At 34.8% G+C, this 22,424-nt stretch overlaps 2 protein-coding genes across 8 annotated transcripts in view; one reads left to right on the forward strand and one right to left on the reverse strand.

The window, feature by feature from the left end:
• Positions 1 to 8,491, forward strand: part of LOC126744838 (long-chain-fatty-acid--CoA ligase 6) — a 95,651-nt gene extending 87,160 nt beyond the window's left edge. For all 7 annotated transcript variants that reach the window (XM_050452391.1, XM_050452394.1, XM_050452393.1 and 4 more), the window contains 5 exons: positions 2,782 to 2,956; positions 3,016 to 3,119; positions 3,172 to 3,315; positions 3,395 to 3,568; positions 7,942 to 8,491. In XM_050452391.1, coding sequence (XP_050308348.1) covers positions 2,782 to 2,956; positions 3,016 to 3,119; positions 3,172 to 3,315; positions 3,395 to 3,568; positions 7,942 to 8,079 — 735 coding nt within the window. In that variant the 3' untranslated portion in view covers positions 8,080 to 8,491. The remainder of the gene's footprint in view (positions 1 to 2,781; positions 2,957 to 3,015; positions 3,120 to 3,171; positions 3,316 to 3,394; positions 3,569 to 7,941) is intronic.
• A 168-nt stretch (positions 8,492 to 8,659) lies between these two features.
• LOC126744835 (uncharacterized) overlaps positions 8,660 to 22,424 on the reverse strand; it is a 37,304-nt gene continuing 23,539 nt past the window's right edge. The window contains exons 13-17 of the mRNA XM_050452385.1: positions 19,000 to 19,276; positions 18,644 to 18,947; positions 18,439 to 18,561; positions 9,023 to 9,199; positions 8,660 to 8,965 (exon numbers count right to left, since the gene is read on the reverse strand). Coding sequence (XP_050308342.1) covers positions 8,804 to 8,965; positions 9,023 to 9,199; positions 18,439 to 18,561; positions 18,644 to 18,947; positions 19,000 to 19,276 — 1,043 coding nt within the window. The 3' untranslated portion in view covers positions 8,660 to 8,803. The remainder of the gene's footprint in view (positions 8,966 to 9,022; positions 9,200 to 18,438; positions 18,562 to 18,643; positions 18,948 to 18,999; positions 19,277 to 22,424) is intronic.

A 22,424-nucleotide genomic window follows, 5' to 3' on the forward strand; every position in this document is an offset into this window, starting at 1 on the left:
ACTGAGAAACTACCTTCAAACTGTTGAGCAAATTTTATATTAATAACAAGAAGAGGACAATGTAGCAATTGTTGGTATTATCAATGCGTTTGAAGAAATGGGAACTAAATTACCTAAGTTATAATAATAATAATAATAATAAACGTCTTTTATTTGTCAAACAAATAATTTACAGTTGTGTCATACATACATTTCTATAGAGGCCATACGGCTAGACTCTCTAATAAGTCTACCGTATGGCTACTCTTACTTAACCTACCTAATCCCTCTAAAGTGAAAATAAACCAACATCATGCAACTTATTAGCAAATAGCTCTTTAAATGTACGCACACATTATAAAAAAAGAAAGTTACTTAAAGAATTATTATACACAACGACAAACTGTGCGATACAAAAGACTGTAATATAATATCAGGTAGACATTTTCTTTAAAACGTATACAGGATGTTTCAGAACTATGGAATCAAACTTTGGGGGTTGTTCAGTGCAACAGAAGAATCCATTTGAGTATAGGAACCCATGTCCGGAAATGTGTCACTAGGCCACTACCGCCCTAAGACGCGCTAAAATTTATAAAAAACATTAATTACTGCTGCCTTTATTTTTACCTTTTGTACATGATACCATAACAATTGTTTAAAATCAACGCTTATCAATGTCATGGTTAAAAATTTTATAGCTTACAATTTTTAAACATTTTTTGCTAATGGAAAACTTTACCAATCAAGAATTGGTGGATATGCATTTGGCATATCTACAATAAACTGCAATGCACGAGCAGCATCGCGGTTGTATCATGAACGTTATCCCGAACGACAGCATCCTGGATACAAAAAGTTTATTGCGGTTCATCGGCGGCTCGCTGAGACAGGCATGTTTAAGACCAAGATGCATGATACTGCTGTTGCTCGAACCGTAAGAACGGTCGAATTTGGAGAAAAGGTGCTTCAGCGAGTTGCGGATGAACCATCAAATAGCACACGTGACGTCGCTAAGAATATGAATACGAGTAATGCTTCTGTCTGGCGGGTACTACACGAGCAACAACTCCATCCTTACCACTTCCAGAAAGTTCAAGGTATGACTGCAGCCGATTATCATCCTAGAGTTCAATTTTGTCGATGGCTTCTGGATCACATCATTGCACAACCAAATTTTTTACGATATGTTTTGTGGACCGATGAAGCCTCTTTCACAAGAGACGGTATTTTTAATAGTAGGAATAGCCATGTTTGCGATGAAGAAAATCCTTTTGCAATTTTTCCAAGAAAACATCAGAATCGTTGGTCTGTCAACGTATGGGCAGGCATTATTGATGATTATTTAATTGGGCCATACCTTCTACCGGAACGGTTAACAGGACCTATTTATCTACGTTTCTTGGAGGAAGTTCTCCCAGAACTCTTTAAAGATGTTCCACTAAACGTTAGACAGCAAATGTGGTTTCAGCATGATGGAGCGCCGGCGCCGGCTCACTTTGCTGTACAAGTACGCGAGTATTTGGCTCAGCGGTTTGGGCACCGTTGGATTGCCAGAGGTGGAGCAGTTTCTTGGCCTTTTAGGTCACCCGATTTAACGTCGCTCGATTTTTTCTTGTGGGGGACATGTAAAGTCTTTAGTCTACGAAACTCCAGTAGAATCAGAGCTCGACTTAATTGGACAAATAACAGCAGCATTTGAAATAAACATGTTACATTACCTCAACATGCTCATTTTAAGTGTCTTTTTGTCTTTAATAAGAAAAAGAACGCCTTTCTTATTCATGGTGAGTTTGTTGATTAAATAAAAACAAACGCATTTTGTATTTAAATTTATTAATATTAAATATTTAAAAATTATCAGGTATGGAATTATATAAGGTGATTGCATTATATGAAAAGGATCTTTTATACATATGTTTTTTGTGTAACGGGATGGAGAATTTGTTTTTGTTTCTAATATTTTGTCCATGCATGCTTGTCCTTGGCAGAAATTTATTTTTAAGAGTATTCGAGGTGTAAGTGGTATTGAGGAGGTTATATGCACAAAATTTGAAAGATGTAGTTTCCTACAGCTTTCCAATTTTAGCTAGTAAGATTCTACAATTTTATGAGTAATATGGTCATGCTTCCTGATTCCATATATCAATTGGCAGCATGCGCTCTGTACCCTTTGTATTTTCTGTTTATCGAGAGCTGTAAGACATGGACCGTATATAAAGTCAACATAGTTAAAATGTGAGAGTACTAATGTGTCGCATAGACTTTTTTTCAACGAGTAGTTAAGAATGTGGAGATTATTATATAATAATTTCAGCGCACAAAATCTTTTATATTCTGAACGTGTGCACTAAATCTGAGATCTTCGTCGGTAGTTAAGCCAAGTTTTTTTTTCGTTCGCATGAGAGTGTAAAAATAAATGTCATTTAACGGCACAGGAGGCAAATCAAGCTATTGGGTTGCATTTTGAAGTTGCACGACAGATTCATGTGGGTGATTGGTGCTATTAAATAAAGTCTAACTTCTCGGTGTAATGGGTAACCGATTTAGTGAGACTGGATCTATTAAGGAACGAAGATTAGTGAGGGGAGCTGAAACTAGAATCCTTTGTACCAATCTTTGCTCCTCTAGGATCTTTTCGCTGCGACGCGTATTCGCATTACTCTCTGTATGGTCTTAAATCAATTATATGAAAGACGATTACGTTGCAAGAATACTATAAAATCTATATTTTATTTGTCAAAAAAAACGATAATACCCAAGTGACGCAACCCTATTTTTTACCTTTTTCTTAAATTTTAGATTGTGGAAGGTTATGGACAAACAGAATGCTGCGCTCCAGTAACAATGACAATCCAGGGGGACCACGTACCGGGGCACGTAGGACCTCCATTAGCTTGTAATTGTTTAAAATTATGCGACGTACCAGAAATGGAATATTGGTCGAAAAATAATCAAGGAGAAGTATGTGTGAAAGGTAAACAGCTCACGTATAAATCAATCGATTATGTTAATTGTTTAAACTCTTTCATTCAGGTACCAATGTCTTCAAAGGTTATTTCAAAGATCCAGAAAAAACAGAAGAAGTAGTCGACGAGCTCGGTTGGCATCATACAGGAGATATTGGAATGTGGATGCCCGTAAGTTATCCATAATTTTATTTAAAAAAATATATTAATGATATAATTTTAGAATGGCACATTAAAAATAATCGACAGGAGGAAACACATCTTCAAACTGTCGCAGGGCGAATACATCGTACCAGAAAAAATTGAAAATATTTATATCAGATCTCAATATGTAGCTCAAGTTTTTGTACACGGAGAATCACTAAAGGTAGGTATTTTTTTTTTGGTATTAAATGACGTTTTATTACACTTCTCTGCAGATAAACTTACTAACTATTTTTTTCCAGTCCTGTATAATAGCGGTGGTAGTTCCGGACGTAGATGTAATAAAATGCTGGGCGCAAGAAAATGGGATCCCCGGCACTTTTAGTATCCTATGTAACCATCCCGAAGTTAAGCAATTGATTTTAGATGATATGATCGGTTGGGGCAAAGAAAGCGGACTTAAGTCTTTTGAACAAGTAAGTTACGATTTGGATTTACCATAAGAAGAGTTCATTTTATCTTTGGCATTATTTAAGTTTCAAGTATTATAATAAGAGTTATTACTCTTATATAGGGCAACCCAATTAATTCAAACCTTCATTAAAGCTGATTCAGTCCATATATGATCTGTTGTAGATGTTCATTATTGCGTCCCTAAAAAAATTAGCCTCATTGGTGAAAAATATTATTTTAAAAACGGTACATCATGTTTTAAGCGTTCTGGCATAAGAGAACACAAAACCATTCTTTTTGAAAAATTTGTATGGCAAAAGTGCCTGCACCTGCTGAATACGATAGGGGTATAAAAGATTCTTTTTAAGAATATTCCAAACTGTACAATGACTCGTAACGTCTGAGCAATTTTTCTAGTGTTTGTAGTGGGGCTTTCCTTGATTTCATTGAGTACCTATTCTTCAGTTTGAGGGTAGCTGTTTGAGGATTTCTGCTTTCAACATAAGTTTCTTAAAGCTGCATGTTTCACTCAGGCGATGATGTAAACGCGTAAACATGGAATGATGATAAATATCGCGTAATAACCTTCTCTCTTCCCAGAGTCTTTGTTATTCAAAGATTTTGTCCTGGCACTTCATGGATTTCATCTAGCAACTCGGAAATTGTGCAAAGGAAGTTAAATTTCTTGGTGTCTACCTCGATCCGGGATTAACATAGGAACGCATTTAGTTAAGCTTTAAAAAAAACTGTCCAGTCAGCTATTTATAGCAGCTATATTTAGAACTTTGGCAAACACTACATCTATGCAAACCCTTCTTACAGCATATCATAGTAATTTCCACTCTCATCTAACTTATGCTATTTCGTCATGGGGACACTCTTGCCATATAGACAAGGCGTTTGGGCAGCAGACAAAATGCATTCGTATCCTGACTGGACTGGGATATCGTGAAGATTGTAGGCAATTATTTAAGAGGCTTAAAATCTTGACACTACCTCGTGCTTGCTGCATGACCATCAAAGCTTAAATCTCTATAACACCCATGAACACTTCCACAACTATCCAACTAGAAATTGTAGTGATCTTGTACCAGATTTTAACCGACTTAAAAGGCCCAGAATCGGAAGCAGGTATTTAGTCACAAAGTTTTATAATTGTATTCCAACAGATATTAAGGCTCTTGGCCTTTTACATTTTAAAGGGCAGGTAAAAAAAACCTTTTGTTAATTTGAGTACTCCTCAATCAAGCTTTAACTTTGTTTTGTAATGTCTGTACGCATATGGGTTTGTAATTGCAGATTTAAAATTTTTGATTGTATTTATAATTTTTATTTTAGTTTTAATACATATACCTGTTGTATGTTGTTGATGACCAATTTTCTCCATTTTCACAAATTCACTAAAAACATTTATTGATGCCTGCTGAAGAAATACTAAACAACGTAGCGTTTTCAAACTTCAAACATATGCTTTATAGTTTGTGTACTATATAATAATATATTGAGGTGGTCAGAAGCCAAGGGGTCCAAGTAACGAATTAAGAGTTTTGAGAATGTTTGATTTAAAGTTTTAGGTCATTAAAAGATATTCGGTGATATTTTATATTTCTGTTTTTATTAAATGTTGTAATTTTAATGTTTCAAAATGCATTTCATAAATTCTAGACATAATTTTTTGGTTTATGTAAGGCTTTTTTGCGAGTTAAAACTCATAGGCCAGTCACTTAAACCCCTTTGCCTTAAAAATAAAATACATAACAATTTACCAAAATAAATAAATGTTTATTCTAATGGAGAAATTAACATGAACTCAATATAAAGAAAAACATATTAATCATCATTGGATTCAAAATTTCTGTCTGTACACTCTTCTTGGGTGATATTAATTTGTTGTTGAAGCCTTGAGGTTTTTCCTTCATATAACAGATCCTTGTAAAATTTATGATGAACAGGCAGAACAAAAGGTAGTAGCTGCAAGAGATTCTGATACTTGGCCAGTTTGATTTTTGGTGGGGTAACATGCAAATTTGGTAATGCCACAGTGGTTGGCTGATTTCTTGGGCGTCCAGTAGTATTTTTTTGTTTTAGGTCCATTATATTAAATGCGATTTCTTGGTTGTAGACCTCTTTATAAAACATCTTGGAAAGTTCAGCTTTTTCAAAATGCAACCGTTGCATCTTACTAAGGCCTACAATGTTTGGTTTCATGTAGCTATCCATTGGAGATATTGACTTAAAGTCCTGGGGGTGCATTTTAACCACAATAAATTTGCGACTAACGCCTCCCACGAAATGGATCTAATCAGGAGTAAATATGTTTGTAAGCTTCCTTTTTGATTTTTCTATAAGGGCAAAATCCTAGTCGCACTCCATGAACGAATGGCCCGAGACAAGAAATTAATGATCTACGCTTTTCATGTGGGTATGTTGCACAATATAGGTCCAGAATTTTACTATATTTTTATTTTTATTTTGTCCGCCGCGGTTGTCACTGAAAGCGTCTATATGGGTAATAATTGGTGGCAGACATTCAATATATTTGATTAGACATGATAGAACCTTCTGAGACCCTTTCGCTGCCATTCCCTCATGCCACATATACATGTTGCCAGTACCAGTAGCTAGATCATGTATTCCAAGGTTGTATGTCCAAAGTTGACGTAAATAGTACACGTTGCTGCATGTAGAGTTTGTCTAGCTAAGGAAAGGTACACCATCTGTTTCAAAGCTGCGCCAAGTTTTGTCCCCTAATAACGCGCGATTAGCGACAGTAGCGCGCTTTTTTTTTTTAATTTTAAAGCACAGAACACAAATATAAGAATTAACGCAACGGCACTGTTTATATGCAAATCGGGGCGATCGATACCGTTGCTTTGGCAGCGGCGTAAACAAATTTACTGTGCAACCGAGCCGAACAACACGTGCAGTACCTTTCCTTAGCTAGACAAAGTCTAACAAATGGAGTGGGTCGAGTTTTTTGCAGGTCAAAACATATGGCACGACGAGTTTGAGGGGATTTTTTAGCTAAGGTTTCCTTAAATGAATCTCGTGGTCGCGGAGTAAGGCTCTCTTTTCTTCAGAATCTGGATCTAGGGCATACATTTTGATTTTTAAAATATCGCAGGTTGAGCAAGTGTCGGTGTAAGGCCGGTGAAAACTAAGGTTGATCTGAGTGTTAAAAATATCACGGTATTTGCTGATTTTTACAGGATCTGTTCGTCGTTGTAAACAAAAGTCTTTATACAAACTGTACATTTTTTAAATATTTAATTCTGGAAATAGATATTTACGGTTTGGGTTATCCTTTCTTGTATAATGGCTAATAAACTTAGAAAAGGAATTTATATGCTCTTTCACTAAATTGATAGTGTCCTCGCTTAGTTTATTTCCAGGAGTATCACGACCTCTTTGATCTGTATGGGCGATTCTTGAGGTTCTCTTTCTGCTATGCTAAGCTCTGAATCTGAAGAAGACTGTGAACTATTTTGATTTGGGACGTAGTCCATATCAACATCGGAATTATCCCTAAACGGATCTAAAATTTAAACAAAAATAACGTCAAGGAAAACATATTTCAACAAATTAAATAGCACTTTGAGAACTTACCATTTTAGTCTTCATCAGAAGTAACCATTTTGATTTAAAAACAACTTAACAACTGTAAAAACTTGCAAAACTTAAACCTTCCATTCGCGCGTAATCTACTAAATGACTGATGCTTGAGTGGCAAAGGGGTTCAAGCGCACTTAGTTTCCTATGCCAATTAACAATACAAGCGACTGAATCTGCTGATTTTCTCAACAGTTCATAGAGAGCAGCACTAGTATTGAAACGCACTTAGTTCTCTTTGCCATGATATAAAATAATGTTTCACCATTCAGCTTTTATACTTTTTTTAGCTAAAATTTCACTTGGACCTCTTGGCTTCTGACCCCCTCATATGTATAACTGTAGTTAACATAACTGTAGTTATTTCAAAAATATCATATATAGATATTTTTGAAATAACTACAGTTATCTGGTTAGATCAGGGTGGGTACTTCTCGGACCAGCCCCGTTTATAGAATTTTTGAAATAAAAAGAATGAGTAATTTCCGACAGTTCAAACCAACCCAACCCAAAGTACTATCCAGGATGTACACAGAGTGGACCCAAGACAGTGCCTGGCGGAATACCTAGATCAATGAACTCTTTAATTCTTACTTGCTATGTTCTAGCATCATATTTCTAACACAATTTTCAATTTCCCTAAAACAAATCCCTGACTGTAATTTTGTCATAAGGCGTAGAAAATCGTTTAAAATATCTAATTTTTAAAAATAATTTATAGTAAAATAAATTAAGAAATCTTCACTTTAATTTTTAGTAATGTAATATATATTGATTTTTTTTCTAGGTTAAAGACATCTATCTCCACCCGGACCCGTTCAGCGTGCAAAACGGCCTTCTGACCCCCACTTTAAAAAGTAAACGACCACAACTAAAAACCTATTTCAAACCGCAATTAGATGACATGTACTCACGACTCACTTAAGGCAAATAATTAGATACTTAGTTAATTAAGTTTAAAGCACCCAAATATTATTCTCTTGCCAACTTTTATTAAACGTACCATAGCGAGTACGACTAAATATGAAAAAAAAACAAGTGCATTTAGGAAATTTCGTCTTTTGGCTTACTTTTTTGACAATTGATATTTAAAATGGTTTAGCAGAATAAACAAGTTAATTTTGTCATAATAAAAATAAAGCAGTGCGTTTTGTTATTTATCTGTACATAATAATTGTATCTAGTTTATAATTAGTATTTAAACGTCATGGGTACAGGTGTTCGAGTGGAAATTGAAAATATTCGGTTTCCCCTCGTACGCTATATAATTAGTTAATAATTATATTGTTCTGCACTGTATTACTGTTATTTCAAAAGCCATTAAAAATCTAAATTTACGTACCTTGTTTTATTATCCTAAACGTCGATATTAGCTTCAAGATATCAAAAATTATCCTCAAAGTTCCCAACTAATAAAAAAAATTGTATTGTACTGATTTGCATATTGTTCAAATCCTAAAATATTAAAGACCAAAAATGGAAAATTAAAGTACGCAATTAAAGTATTATTTTTTAAAACCTTATTATATAACCCATTCGATTTATTATAAAAACCTAAAATAACTATTTACAATTTTTATACTAGTTTATACAAGAACAAACTATTTCACAAAAAATACTTTTTAAATCTTATAACATAATAAAATTAATTACTGATACATAAACGAAATGGCGTCGTCCCCTTCCACTTGCGATACCATCTTCTTCTCCCCATTTTCAATAATGTAACATTCACCATTAGAATCCTCAAATAATTCAACGACATCGGCACCCTCCTCAAGGTCTTCTACTTTTAAACTGTCTTCGATATCCTAATGTGGTAAATTAATTTAAATAATAAAAATTGAAAAAATATAGCTATTAATTACGTATTCCATTTCTTCGGTAAACTCGGTCAAAAGTTGCGAGTTTGACTTATCAGCGCTGATTTTTCTTATTTCTCCGCCATCATCTAAATAGTATTCTTCGACGGTGTCTGTAGTTTCTTGCCCTCCTTCAAGACCCTCTTGAGAACCTTCAACTTTAATATCTGTTTTGGGGTTCGCCTAGTGGGAAAATTTAACGAATTAGGGTTTAGTTAAGCAAGTAGGGTTATAAATTGTGCCTAAGAATATATTAATTAAAAACTTATTAGAACTGAAGTACAGTCAGTCAAAATGAAAGTCGTACGCCCCTTACATTTTATTTATTTGTTTACAAAAATATATTTTTTACTTACATAAAAAAAAAATATATACATTTTATATGATGGCCTTTGAACGACAAAATAAAAGTAAAAATATTTTTTCACAAAAAGAAGTATTAAGAAAAATGAGAAAATTAAATTTACATTCGATTTTACAACTCAAAATGAAACTCGTACACCATTAAAAATATACAGGAAAAAAACATAAAAAAGAGAGATTAATATTTTGTTGGTAGTCCTTTATTTTTTATAACATCTGCCAGACGATTGGGCATTGATCGCACCAATTTTTCACAATATTCGGGTGATATTTTAGACCATTCTTCTTGAATCACTACTTTTAATTGCTTTTTGTTTGAAATTTCAGGGTTTCTTATAGCAACTTTCAAACAAGAGCATAAGTTTTCAATGACATTAATATCTGGACTTTGCGGTGGAGTTCAAGTACTTTTGGACAGTTATGGAGCAACCAATTGTTTACTTTCTTATTCTGTGCCTTACGCTTTGGATCATTGTCCTGGTAGAATTTAATTTTTTTGTCAATTCGGAATTTTCGGGCACTTGCCTTTAAATTCTGCTTAAGTATGTCCAAATACATGTTCTGATCCATTATACCCTCTATAAAATGTAGATTTCCAGGACCTGCAGCAGACATACACCCCCAGACCATCACTGAACCACCTCTGTGCTTTACTGTGGCTCGTAGATTTTGTTCTTTGAGAGATTCATTGGGCTTTCTCCACACCAGTTGTTGTCCATCTGATCCGAAAATACAAAATTTACTCTCATCTGTAAAAATTACGTCCTTCCAAAATAAAAAATCTTTGTCTCTGTGTTCTTCAGCAAAGCTTAACCTCTTGATTTTATTTACCTTACTGATCCAAGGTTTTCTTCGAGCCACTCTACTATGAATATTATTTTTTTTTAGAAAATTTCTGACTTTTTTGTTTGAGGATTAAGTGTTTTTCGTAAATATTTCTCAATTTCTTTTGCCAACTTCGGTGCAGATATTTTTGGGTTTTCCGCAACTTTCCTGAGGCTCCAAAGTTCGTCGTACGAATTAAACATTTTTCGAGGGCTTTTCCTTACTTTATTTGATATTCTACTTTCACTTTTATAACGATCCACAACTCCTTGCTCGGTAGAGTGCGGCCTACAAACCATTTTGGAAATTTGTCGCAATGATTTTCCATCTTTCCAATGTTGTATAATTAATTTGCGTTCTACAACGCTTGTTTGTCCACGCTGACGCCCCATATGGTAAAAGAAGGACAAAAAATTAATTAAACTCAATTAAAAATTACACAGGAGTGTTAAAAGTAACAGATGCTCTTAATACCAAATGCTAACTATAAATAATATTAATGTTATTGTAAAGTAAATATGATGTACGGGTTTCATTTTGACCATAACATTTTCTTATCTCTTATACTTTTTTATGCTCAGCATGCATTCTTTGCATATTTTTGCTCAACAACTTTAATATTTTATGCTGATTGCAGATATATATAGTTGGAAATATTTTGCACGTTATTTGTACAGAATGTAAAAGAAAACTTAGGTGTACGATTTTCATTTTGACTGACTGTAGATAGCTAATTAGAATAGTAATAACTAAATCTTCGATCAGTTTCAGTTGGTATGTACAGTGGCGTAACTACCGGTGTTCCACTGTGTTCCATCGAACACGGGCCCCCTCGCTCCGCCTACTACTGCTGACTGATATCGAAAAGATTTTTAAAGAACTTTCGGCTATTTAAATTTAAATTTTTTCCTAACATTTAATTAGTTATTACCTGAAAAATCTGTCCTGTAAAGTTGCAGGGGGCCCCCAAATACTTTATAATATTAATGTTTGCAAGATTATCAAAATTTTTTTCGCAAAATTTTTGTTTCGACCGTAAACTATAAAAATATTTTCTAATGTTTTTAAGTATAGAGTTTTTATAGAATATATGGGGCCCATATAAAAATGATGAATTATGATATGCAAGGACCGACAAAAAAGGGGGCGGAGGGGGTCCCCGTTAGTGTAGGGGGTCCCGTACGATTTTTCGAACACAGCAAATTTCACCGTTGTTACGCCACTGGGTGTGTATCTCCAACCGTTATCAAGTGTTAAACTACTAGTAATAGTAACAACAACTACTATTCTACGGGCTTATATACCAGGTGTATAACTAAGAGAGGTCGTCGCCATATCTCAGTAACTAGTCATCACATAGCGTAGGGAAAAAAAATATTTCCTATAAAAACAACAAAGAGAAATTGCTGGAAATTATTTACAAGTTCGTACGATGACCGCTAGGGGCATAATACAACATTGAAATAGAAAAAATTGGTTTTATTGAAAATGTTCAAAGTGAATCCTAGAGAAGACTAATGTCATTTTAAAGTATGATATAATTCTAAACATTTTTTATTTCACACTTTTTTTTTATATGTCAAATGATAGGTGGGGGAAGGGTTGAATATTCTAAAATTTTTAATAACTTTTGATTGGTCCAACGAATTACCAGCTTACTTTTGTTTTAAACGGTAATTATTAGGTGTTATTATATGTGGTATTATATGTGTAATTATATGTGGTATAATTACTTAGCCGACTTGGTTGTTTCGTTGAGCATTAGAGGGCCGTTTGTGTTAAATTGGATTTTTTTAGCGATTTTCTGGCAAATATTTAATTTTCGTTTAATGTAATTTTTTTCGCAACTCGATATCTTATTTTATTCAGAAATAATCAATTAAAATATTTCTGAACAATGAAATCCGTGGCCGCGCTGGCATTATTGCGTCGCGGGTTAGTAGTAAGCTTTGTAAACAAATGAAAACTGATAAATATTTTCGGGGCCAATAAAACGTTTATGATCGCTGTCAAATGTAATGTCGAAAACAGTTTTTGAAATCATTTAAGTTTTTAATAATGCTAAACGTAATTCCAAACGACATATCTTTTGATATGCTAGCAGTGTATTTTGAGTTAATGCAAAATGCACGCATTGCAGCCCGTATATACGAGGTTTGTCCGGAAAATACGTATAAAAGTGGAAAATACAATTATTCAGAAATTTCAATATGGTCTCCTTCAAATTACTCCCCCTGAGACAAGATGCACTTTTGCCAACGCTGTTTCCACTGTTGGTATGATCGCTGGAAGTCTTCAGGTGTTAGGCTCTTCAATTGCCGTGTCGTTTCGGACTTGATGGCTTCCACATCACCCAAGTGCCGCCCCCGAAGCACCATTTTGCATTTGGGGGAACAGAAAAAAGTCACAAGGGGGTAAATCGGGTGAATAAGGCGGGTGTTCTGTCACAATGATTGAGCTCCTAGCCAAAAACTCACGCACAACGAGAGATGTGTGTGCAGGCGCGTTGTCGTGATAAAAGATCCACTTGCCTGATCCTGTCAGAATTTCGTGGACGATTGTTTTAGGTATTGACAGTTTCTCAGCTATCATCCTAACCGTCAATCGACGGTCATTAAGGATACAACCAAGAATTCGTTCAACGTTTTCCTCAGAAGTCGATGTGGAGGGGCATCTTGACCGTTGGTTCTCGGCCTTCCCGAAACCTTTTCAACCACTTGTTGACAGTTGGTTCCCTTAGAGAATTGTCTCCGTAAACTTGTTTCAAACACTCGAAAATTTCACGACCAGTCTTGCCTAGCTTTGCAACAAACTTGATGTTAATTCGCTGTTCCTCAATCAGAGAGAGCTCCATGCCGACGGCAGGTGGAAAAAGGATTACTTTAAACGTGTAAACGTAAATTCGCTATAACTCGCAGAGCGCTCTGGCTGGAACTGAGCGTTCAATGGATGGTATAAAGAGAGGAAACCGCCGGGCCGCCCATCCCCTACGCGTAGATACGACGCCACGAACATTTTATACGTACTTTCCGGACAAACTTCGTATGCCCAAAGACACTATAATCATAGTCTTTACCGGTATAGCTACCAGGTTAAGAAATACTGGAAGTATTCGCGGCAATATACATCGAGGACGAATAGAGGCAAACGTTATAAATGTTTTGGCCTATATTTAAATAAACCCTCACATATGCGTCCGAAATATTTCTAGGAAGTTGGGAATATCCCTCCGTACAGTAGAAAATATTCTGAAAGAGCACAGGTACCTATTTTTATTTGTTAAAACACTAATAAGCACCCTAATATCTTATATTTGTTTTTTACTTAGACTTCATCCATAATATAATAATAATCTTCCAGAAAACTAGACTATATTTTGGATTGATTTAAAAACAAAAGTTTATAATATTTCCTATACACATTTAACGAAGTATTAAATATTGGTTTATAAGTATTAAAGAACTTAACGGCATTATAAGTAAAAGATCGCTCGAACAGAGCCGTGGAATGGTGCGGCATGGTCAAGATATTGTATCTAATATTTCGAGTATGAACCTGGTTTCTTGGTATTAACTTTTCAAAAAGATATTGAGGACTTTGACTAACATATAATCGATAAAGAAAAGTAGAAGTGAAGAATTTGAATAGGTAAGGTAGCGTTAACCACCTCAACTGAAATATAGAGTCTGATACATGATCAAACTTTCCGAGGTTAAAAATACATCTACAGCAACTATTCTGCACGCTCTGCAGGCGTTAACGATTTATTTGGTCTAAGCAAGGATAATAAACTATAAGGCAGTAATTTAAAATGGATAAAACAAGAGCCACTACGAGTTTTTTCCTAGTTTTAAAATTTAAAATGTGTTTATTGGCATAAAGCATACGCATGCGTAAATAACACCTCTGCAGAAGGGTATTAACATGTTCCTTAAATCTTAAAGAATTGTCTATTTTAGGTCCCAGAACTTTCACAGTATCAGAGTACAAAATAGTTTCGTTATCTAATTGAATGTGAACAGTTTCCATATTTTTATGTGATCCTCGGTTTGAAAACAAAACCATTTTTGTTTTATTAGGATTAATGACAAGGTTATACTCTTTTGAAAATTGATTTATTACGCTCAGATCAGCGTTAATAGTATCAGGCACCTTATCAAAATTAGCAGAGTCAAAATAATGTATGTATTGAGTGTCATCAGCATACTGATGTATTTCAGAATCTTCAACTAGACCGGGTAAATCTGTAGTATATACAGATCGTGTTATCGTGAGCTACGTATTACCCAAAATAATGGCAACACCACCGCTGCAATTGCGGCTTGCGGGCGGCGGAATTTTTCGTTTTTATTTTTTGAACCGGGAGTCAGCAGACCTCACTTTGCTGTGTTAGGCCGTCGTCCCACCAAAGATACACGACAGCGACGCCACATCTCCGCGATGTCGCCAGCGTGTATCTTTCGTGTCGAACCCATGTTTTAAAATCATTTTGTTCCCACCAACGCTGCGCCGAAGACACATCCAAATGCGTGTCGCCTTCGTGTTGCCGGGAGACTGGACGTGTCAGTTGCGAAGCAACATTCAAGCTGTGTGTTGGCGTTTTTTTTTTCATTTATCGAAGTTTTTTTTTTGTTTATTATGGCACAACGAAATGCTGAACTGGAATTTAATGGATATCTGTGCAGCTTCTTAGCAGCAACAAACATTTTTTTTTAAATTTTTCTCAATAAAAGTATGCACCCACTATTTTCTTTTTTTTTGCCTTTTTATTTTTTTTTCTATTCCGCAAATACCAATACATTGCAACCACATCCTCGTCTTCACTCGATGACATTTTGAACTAAACTGAACAACTTAACGTAGGAAACACGAAACGCGTATCTTTGGTGGAGCAACTGCATGTCGTCTGAATGTGTCCAGGCGAAATCGTATCGCCTTCGCGTCGCCGTCGCGTATCTTTGGTGGGACGACGGCCTTACTGCACGTTGCATTAATAATTTTTGAGCGTTATTTTCGTGTTTTTTTCACTATGGCTGTTTATACCCCTTCCGAAAGAGTTCAACTAATTAAATGGTTTTATGAAGCCAATTCGGCAGTACAATGTAGAGATTTGTTTTCAGTGACATTTGAGAATAGACCGATTCCTTGTGCAAAGACGGTTTTAAATGTGGTTACAAATTTTGAGACATCTTTTTGTCTTCAGGATTGTAAAAAATGCCACACAAAACGTCAAGAACCACCTGTTGAAGTGGTCTAGGACATATTAGAACGGCGGGAAGAAATGGTTTGCAGTACCCTAGAACTTGATTCGACACGGTCCACTAGAAGTGTTGGAGAGGAACTGGGAGTGAGCAATAAAACTCGTTGCTCGTATCTGGAAAAAATATACGTACAAATGTTTCAAGTATTCAAAAACTCAGGAAATATTTCGTGAAACACGTAAATGGAATTTTGTGAAACCATGATGGAAAAAGCAAATGAAAACAAATATTTTTTAAAAAATATTTTGTTTTCTGATGAATCTTCTTTTCCATTACATGGCAAACACAATCCTTCCATTGTTCGTTATTGGTCTCAAGAAAACGAGCACAGAAGTTTTTAGTTTCGTACCCAATATCCTCAGAAATTGAATGGTTGTAAAAGAATTTTTAACAAATACTTTTCCTAACCGCCTTATTAGTGGGACTGGCGATATTAAATGGCCTCCTAAATCTCCAGATTTGTCTCCAAATGACTTTTATCTGTGGAGTTACCTTAAGCAGACCATTTACAAGCATGAATTTAGTAGGCCAACAAATTTAGAGTTGCGAAATAAAATTGAAACGCAGCTCCCACGAAAGTCAGATATTTACTAATCCCGTCCTCGGGCCGACCGGGGCGGTGCTCTATCGCAGGCACTCGTACACGCGCGACGTTGCAAAATTTCGCCTCTATGCAGTTTCCTATAAGTAGCGAACGAAAACACGATCTGTATAAGAAATAATAATGGGCCTAGGATCGACCCTTGTGGGACACCAGAAATAATATTTTTCAAAGCAGAATATTGATCATTCACCCTCACTTTCTGGGTTCTACGCCACAAGTAAGTTTTATTAAACGACAAAACAACCTCACTACAGCCATAATATTTCAGTTTCGCTACAAGCAAATCATGATCGATGACATCAAATGCTTTCGAGAAATCAAGAGCTATCATAATGGCTGAAATCTTTTTGCCAAGAGCTCGCATGATATTATCGGTGACGTTTAGAAGTGAACTAGCTGTACTATGATGTTTCCTAAAACCAGACTGATGGGAAGAGCAGATATTATTTGACATTAAAAATTATGACAGCTGCATATAGACTATTCTTTCGAGAACTTTGGAGATTACGGGAAGCAAACTTATCGGACGCAAATCTTGAACACTTTCAGGACTGGAGGATTTGGGAATCGGACATAGCACTGACTCACGCCAGGCCCTGGGAAAATACCCTACCTCCAAACAATAATTTATAATATGAGTGACATGATCCCGAAACAATGGTGGTGTAAACCTGCGTAATCTGCATAATTGGACAGAAGAAAATCCCTGTTGGATCCGGGAGACTTAACACCAAGGCGGATGGATTGTAAATGTGTGGCGCGGTATCATTGGCGGAAAAATTATTGATCCTTTCTTTTTCAATCAAACACTTTCTGGTAATGTGTATTTAATTTTTTTGCAAAATAATCTCCCGGGGTTAATGGAAGATGTCGATTTGGAAATAAGAGGGTAAATAATTTTCCAACATGGTTTCCCTGCACATTTTGCAGTTCAGGTTCGTCAATACTTAACCAGGCAGTATCGTTTGTGGATAGGAAGAGGAAGTATATTTCCTTAACCTACTCGATCCCCAGATCCGACTGTCCTAGATTTTTATCTGTGGGGAAGGATTAAAGAATTAGTTTTTGCCACCCCACCCAAAACACGAGAACGACATGCAGGACCGAATTCGCAAGGCAATAAATTCCTTATCCACAGCAGACATCCAGATAGCGGTTCTGTCAACGACACAACGACTTCGACTGTGTATTGAAAATGAAGGAAAATAGTTTAAGCATCTAGCACACTATTAAAAATATAAAACAATTTACTTATTACAAAAATTTGAGTTCTGTAGTTTTATTTTTATTGTTCAAAAACATTTTAATTATTAATTTCGGAATAAAATAAGATATCGAGTTGCGGTTTGCGCCAGTTTTTATGTTTTTTCATGCTCTTTCAGCCTAAATTAAAAAAAAAATAAATCGTTGCATTTAATATTTTCAAAAAAATCACTGAAAAATTCCAAATTAACACAAACCGCCCCCTAGCGCTCAACAAAACAAGTAAGTCGGGTAAGTAATCATACCACATAAAAGCCTAATAGTTACCCTTTAAAACAAAAGCAAGCTTAGACAAACATATTGAACCCTTCCCCCACCAATTATTTAACAAATTAGAAAAAAAAGTTTCAAATAAGAAATTTGTAGAATTTATCATACTTCAAAATGGCATAATTCTTCTCTAGGATTCACTTTGAATATTTTTAATAAAACCAACTTTTTCTATTAATGATGTATTACGCCCCCTAGCGGTGATCGTACAAATTTGTAAATAATTTCCAGCGATTTCTCTTTCCCGCTTTTATAAGAAATATTTTTTCTACGCTGTTGGATGACTAGTTACTGAGATATGGCTGGCGACCTATCTTAGTTGTACACCCGGTACTAATGATGTGCATAGCCATGTGGAACTTGTTTGTGAATGTTCAGAGTCCTGACAGTAGAGACCTCCAGATGTTGGGAATTTCGACACTGGGCTGGCTCAAGATTGCTTGATTTAGCGCGATGTACATTGAGTCAAGAATTTTTTTTTCCAAAGTTGTTCCTTACATAGAATGTTTGCTTCTGCCAAATGTATGTTGTGGCCGTTGCACCAAGCATATTCTGCAATTCCTGATCTGGAAATTTCTTCTGTGATGTTCCTTTTTCCCAACTTCCATGGGTCGTTTTATCTCGCTGATATATAATATCAAAGAACTCACTCACAAGATTAAGACTATGAATCAATTTTTGCCAAGATAATAATTTTTTAATATTTTGAACGTAAGTATTTTTAACGAAGTTTTTACTGTGGAAATATTATTTATATTTTTAGAGAAAATTGCCCTCAAAATACATTTCCATTTAGGCTTAATTCAATTAGACTCTCATTAAAATAAAGATCATACCTCTTTAATAATTTGTTCATTTTCCACTGGTTCATTTGCATCTGTATCCATTATAAAATTCCTGCGATCGATTAACATTTCGTTGCATTGACCGTCAAATCTATACAAGCCCCAAATCCATAACTAAAACGCATGATCACGTATAAATAAAAAAACATGATCTCGTAAATAAATTACTTTTTGTTTTTCAAATTGCAATATTTACCTGATTCTCCAAATTCTTTACAAAACTCGATAAATGTTTAAATAACTGGTCTACATTAATCTCGGGATTAGAGTCGAGAAAATCCCAAACTCTTAAAATCAGTTTTCTCTGTGCGTTACACGTTCTATATTCAACATTATGTCCACTAACAGGTACTGAATAATGTTTATCTAGTTCCATCAGTTTTGAAATAACCAAATCAATAGTAATCGATTTGTTTTTTGTGACATTTATCGTTTGAACTAAAAAATCTCGGAGTTTCTTAAATGTTGGAACTACGTTTTCGCTTATTCGATGCTCTAAGCTAAAAAATCAGTTTTAATAAATTAGTCTTATGTTAAACGAAATGTATTTACCGATGAATACTAAACAACTCAATGCTAACTTTCTCGATCCACTCTTGTTTGACGTGAGTGAATAAATCATCGATTTGTTTTTCAGGAAACTGCAACTTGTTCGCTTCATTTTGGATATAGCTTAAGGCATCCTTGACCGAATTCACTGGCATTAAGGGAAGGATCACTAACATGTCAAAAATATGCCTGAAGCGGGCGTTTAGCTCTAATTTTCTTGACAAATTGAGAGAACATAATTGTTTGTAAATATTTTGGGCGTAAGAGAATATTGAGCCACCTAAAAAATGTTTCAATAATTTATTATTTAAGTCATCAAAACGGCACAAAATCTTGAACTGTTTAACGGCAACCAATATGTTTCTGTAAATCAGAAGTAATGGGGCTAAAAAAACGCCTTGAATTTAAGTGGGTACCAATCCAAATTTTTATTTCCAGAGAGATTCAATTTCTCCTAAAGAGGTTCATCACATTGTCAAAACTTAAAATATAAAGGCAGAAAAATCAAATGAGTGGAATAAGGAAATAGAGGAAAGTTATAATAAAGAACTAACAATTTTTAAACAAAAACATGAACAACCATTAAGAGAACTATATCAACATTAAATTGAAAAAATTAAATCTACACATGAGAACCTAAGTCATTAAAACTTTAGAAAAAGATCTGTAGATAATCTAAGAAATAACTTGGTGCATTTAACTGTGGATAATATTGTTTGCAATACAACTCAATGAAAAGCGCCAGGATTGGATAATATCTGAATGAATGAATTATCGCTTTATTGTCAAAAAATTTTACAATTTGTAGACAAAGCTGACAACTAAAGTAAAACACAAAAACAAACAAAACACACAAAAATAAACTAAAACTAATAAAACAAATATACAAACTTATACAATTCAATAATTGTATGTGGTCAAAAGTATAAATAAATAAACAAAACACTACATATAAAACAAACACTACAATAAAATAGTACATATAAAAACAATAAATCAGTCTGTGTGTGTGAAGTTAAAATTAAGTATTAAAAAAATCGTTTACCGAGTAAAAGACTCTCTCCAGTATGAATGATTTTAATGCCTTATGGAAAGTAGGAAAAGATGTGATGGACTTGATGTTCAATGGCAAATGATTGAGCATTTTTTTTGCTTTGTACAATATAGAGTTTTTTACCAATTCTGAATGTGGAGTAGGCAGATATAAATCATACTCCGCGTTTCTGAAATGATAATTATCGGATGGCCTATCTGAATTTGATGAAACGTGCTTGCGAATTAGACAAACGGACTCATATATAAGTAGTGACGGCAAAGTTAGGATATTAAATTTTTTTAAGAAATCCTGGCAATGAGCTCTATAATTAAGTCTAAGTGTATAACCCAAAGCTCTCTTTTGAAGTCTGAAAATTTTGTCAAATTGAGTGACACTACACACACCCCAAAAAGGAACGGCGTAACGAAGGTGTGATTCAAAGAGGGAAAAATACACTGTTATAGAGGTTGAGAGGCTAAGCTCCTTGGAAATTGATCTTAGCGCAAAACAAGCGGAGCTTAATTTTCTTGTTAAAGGGTTAATGTGCATGTCCCATTTTAACGACTTGTCAACAGTAAGCCCCAAAAATTTCACTGAGTCGGCTTCGTCAATGGTTGCGTTATCCAGTACAAAAGATTGCAAATTATTTTTATAGGACAAAAATTTAGTTTTGGAGATGTTAAGGCAAAGAAGATTAGAGTCGCACCATGCTTTGATAGAAGTTAAGTTACTTGATATAATTTTATGAAGTTCGGCAATATCCGGATTGCTCCAGGTAAAACTAGTATCATCCGCGAATAGGCAGGTTCTTCCTTTAATATTCAGACTAGCGATATCATTGATAAATATGAGAAACAAAATAGGGGCAAGCACTGAACCTTGAGGCACTCGACATTCTAGTGGCTTGCAAGAAGATATCGTAGTATCAATCCTCACAAACTGACTCCTGTTATTGAGATATGACTTAGACCATTCGAGGGGCATACCTCTAAACCCGTAGTGTTGAAACTTTTTTATTAAGATATCATGGTATACGCAATCAAAAGCTTTAGAAAAATCACAGAAGATTATTGCTGTATGTATTGCTGGATGTTGGTTGTTTAAGCTACAGTATACATTATTAAAAAGGGAAAACATAGCATCATTTGTGCATTTGTTATTTAAAAATCCAAATTGTTGAGGAGTGAGTGAAATACTATTGGCGTAAAGAAAAAACTGTGTAAATTCTCATCTGCACTAGAAAGATAAGAAAGTGGATCGTGGGTAGGAGCTATGGTACTCATTAGATTCTTCGCTACATTTACAAAATAATTGTTGAGGTTCTCAGGAGAGGTAGAGATAGTATTGGACTTAGAGGGTTTATTTCTCAGATTATTAACAATCGACCAGTGGCGTGCAAACAATGTAGGCAAAAAGGCATTGCCTACCCTAGCAATATTTGTAAAATTAGAGAAATAAATTACAATATAATATTCACTTCTTCCTTTTATCAAAAATATCAAATATCATTTTCATCTGCATTATAAAGCAAACGCAAATATTTCCAGGAATCCAAAATAGTGCAATCTTGCTTTCAAGCGCACTTGCTATTCCCCATGTAGGTGGCCCATATGCGGGCTTCGTAAGGTGGACATTGCCTTGATATGAAAAATATATGGAGATGCGAAGGCAGCACCTATTATAGCGCTAATACGCGACAAGCGAACGAAATTAATTAAATTAGATTTTGTTCTAAAAAATTACCACGTGTAGTACAGACTCGATGACCCTATAACTCCAGAACTGTAAACGTAATTTTCAGTGAACTTTTTAATTTGAAAAACCTATTTAAGGATATGCTTGAAAATCAATCAAACTGGGATGGGGAGAATCTTTCGGCAGCTAGAATGTATTTATTGACACTAGAAGATTTTGAATTCAATTATTTTTTGGAAATTTTCAATCAAATATTTGTTCAGACGGATGTACTGTATAATATTATACAGTCGAAACTATCTGATATTGGCTATTGTATTAAAAAAAATGAGAGTTTCAAAGCATTTTTGGAGAATTTCTTCATAGAATTCGAAAAAATATATTAGCGGAGTAAATTCGCCGGCAAAAGACGCTTCTTTTTGTTGTTTTTTTTTTAAAGGTAGAACCAAACGAGACTTATATAACGTTATACAGAATTATGTTGGGCAACTGAAATGCACATTCACGACATCCTAGGTTGGGGCTGACTCTTTTTATAGCCAAAAATGTTCAAAGCTATTCACAAAAGTTATAGCCGAAGAAATTCTACAGACTGGCATCAGTAAAGAATAACAGGGGTTTCGACAAAATAGATCCGGAGATAGCGGAAAATCAATTGAGTATAACAAACCTGCCTTTATGTGCTTTATCGACTTAG

The sequence above is a fragment of the Anthonomus grandis genome, chromosome 15, assembly GCF_022605725.1.
Source record: "Anthonomus grandis grandis chromosome 15, icAntGran1.3, whole genome shotgun sequence".
NCBI classification, from domain to species: Eukaryota; Metazoa; Arthropoda; class Insecta; order Coleoptera; family Curculionidae; genus Anthonomus; species Anthonomus grandis.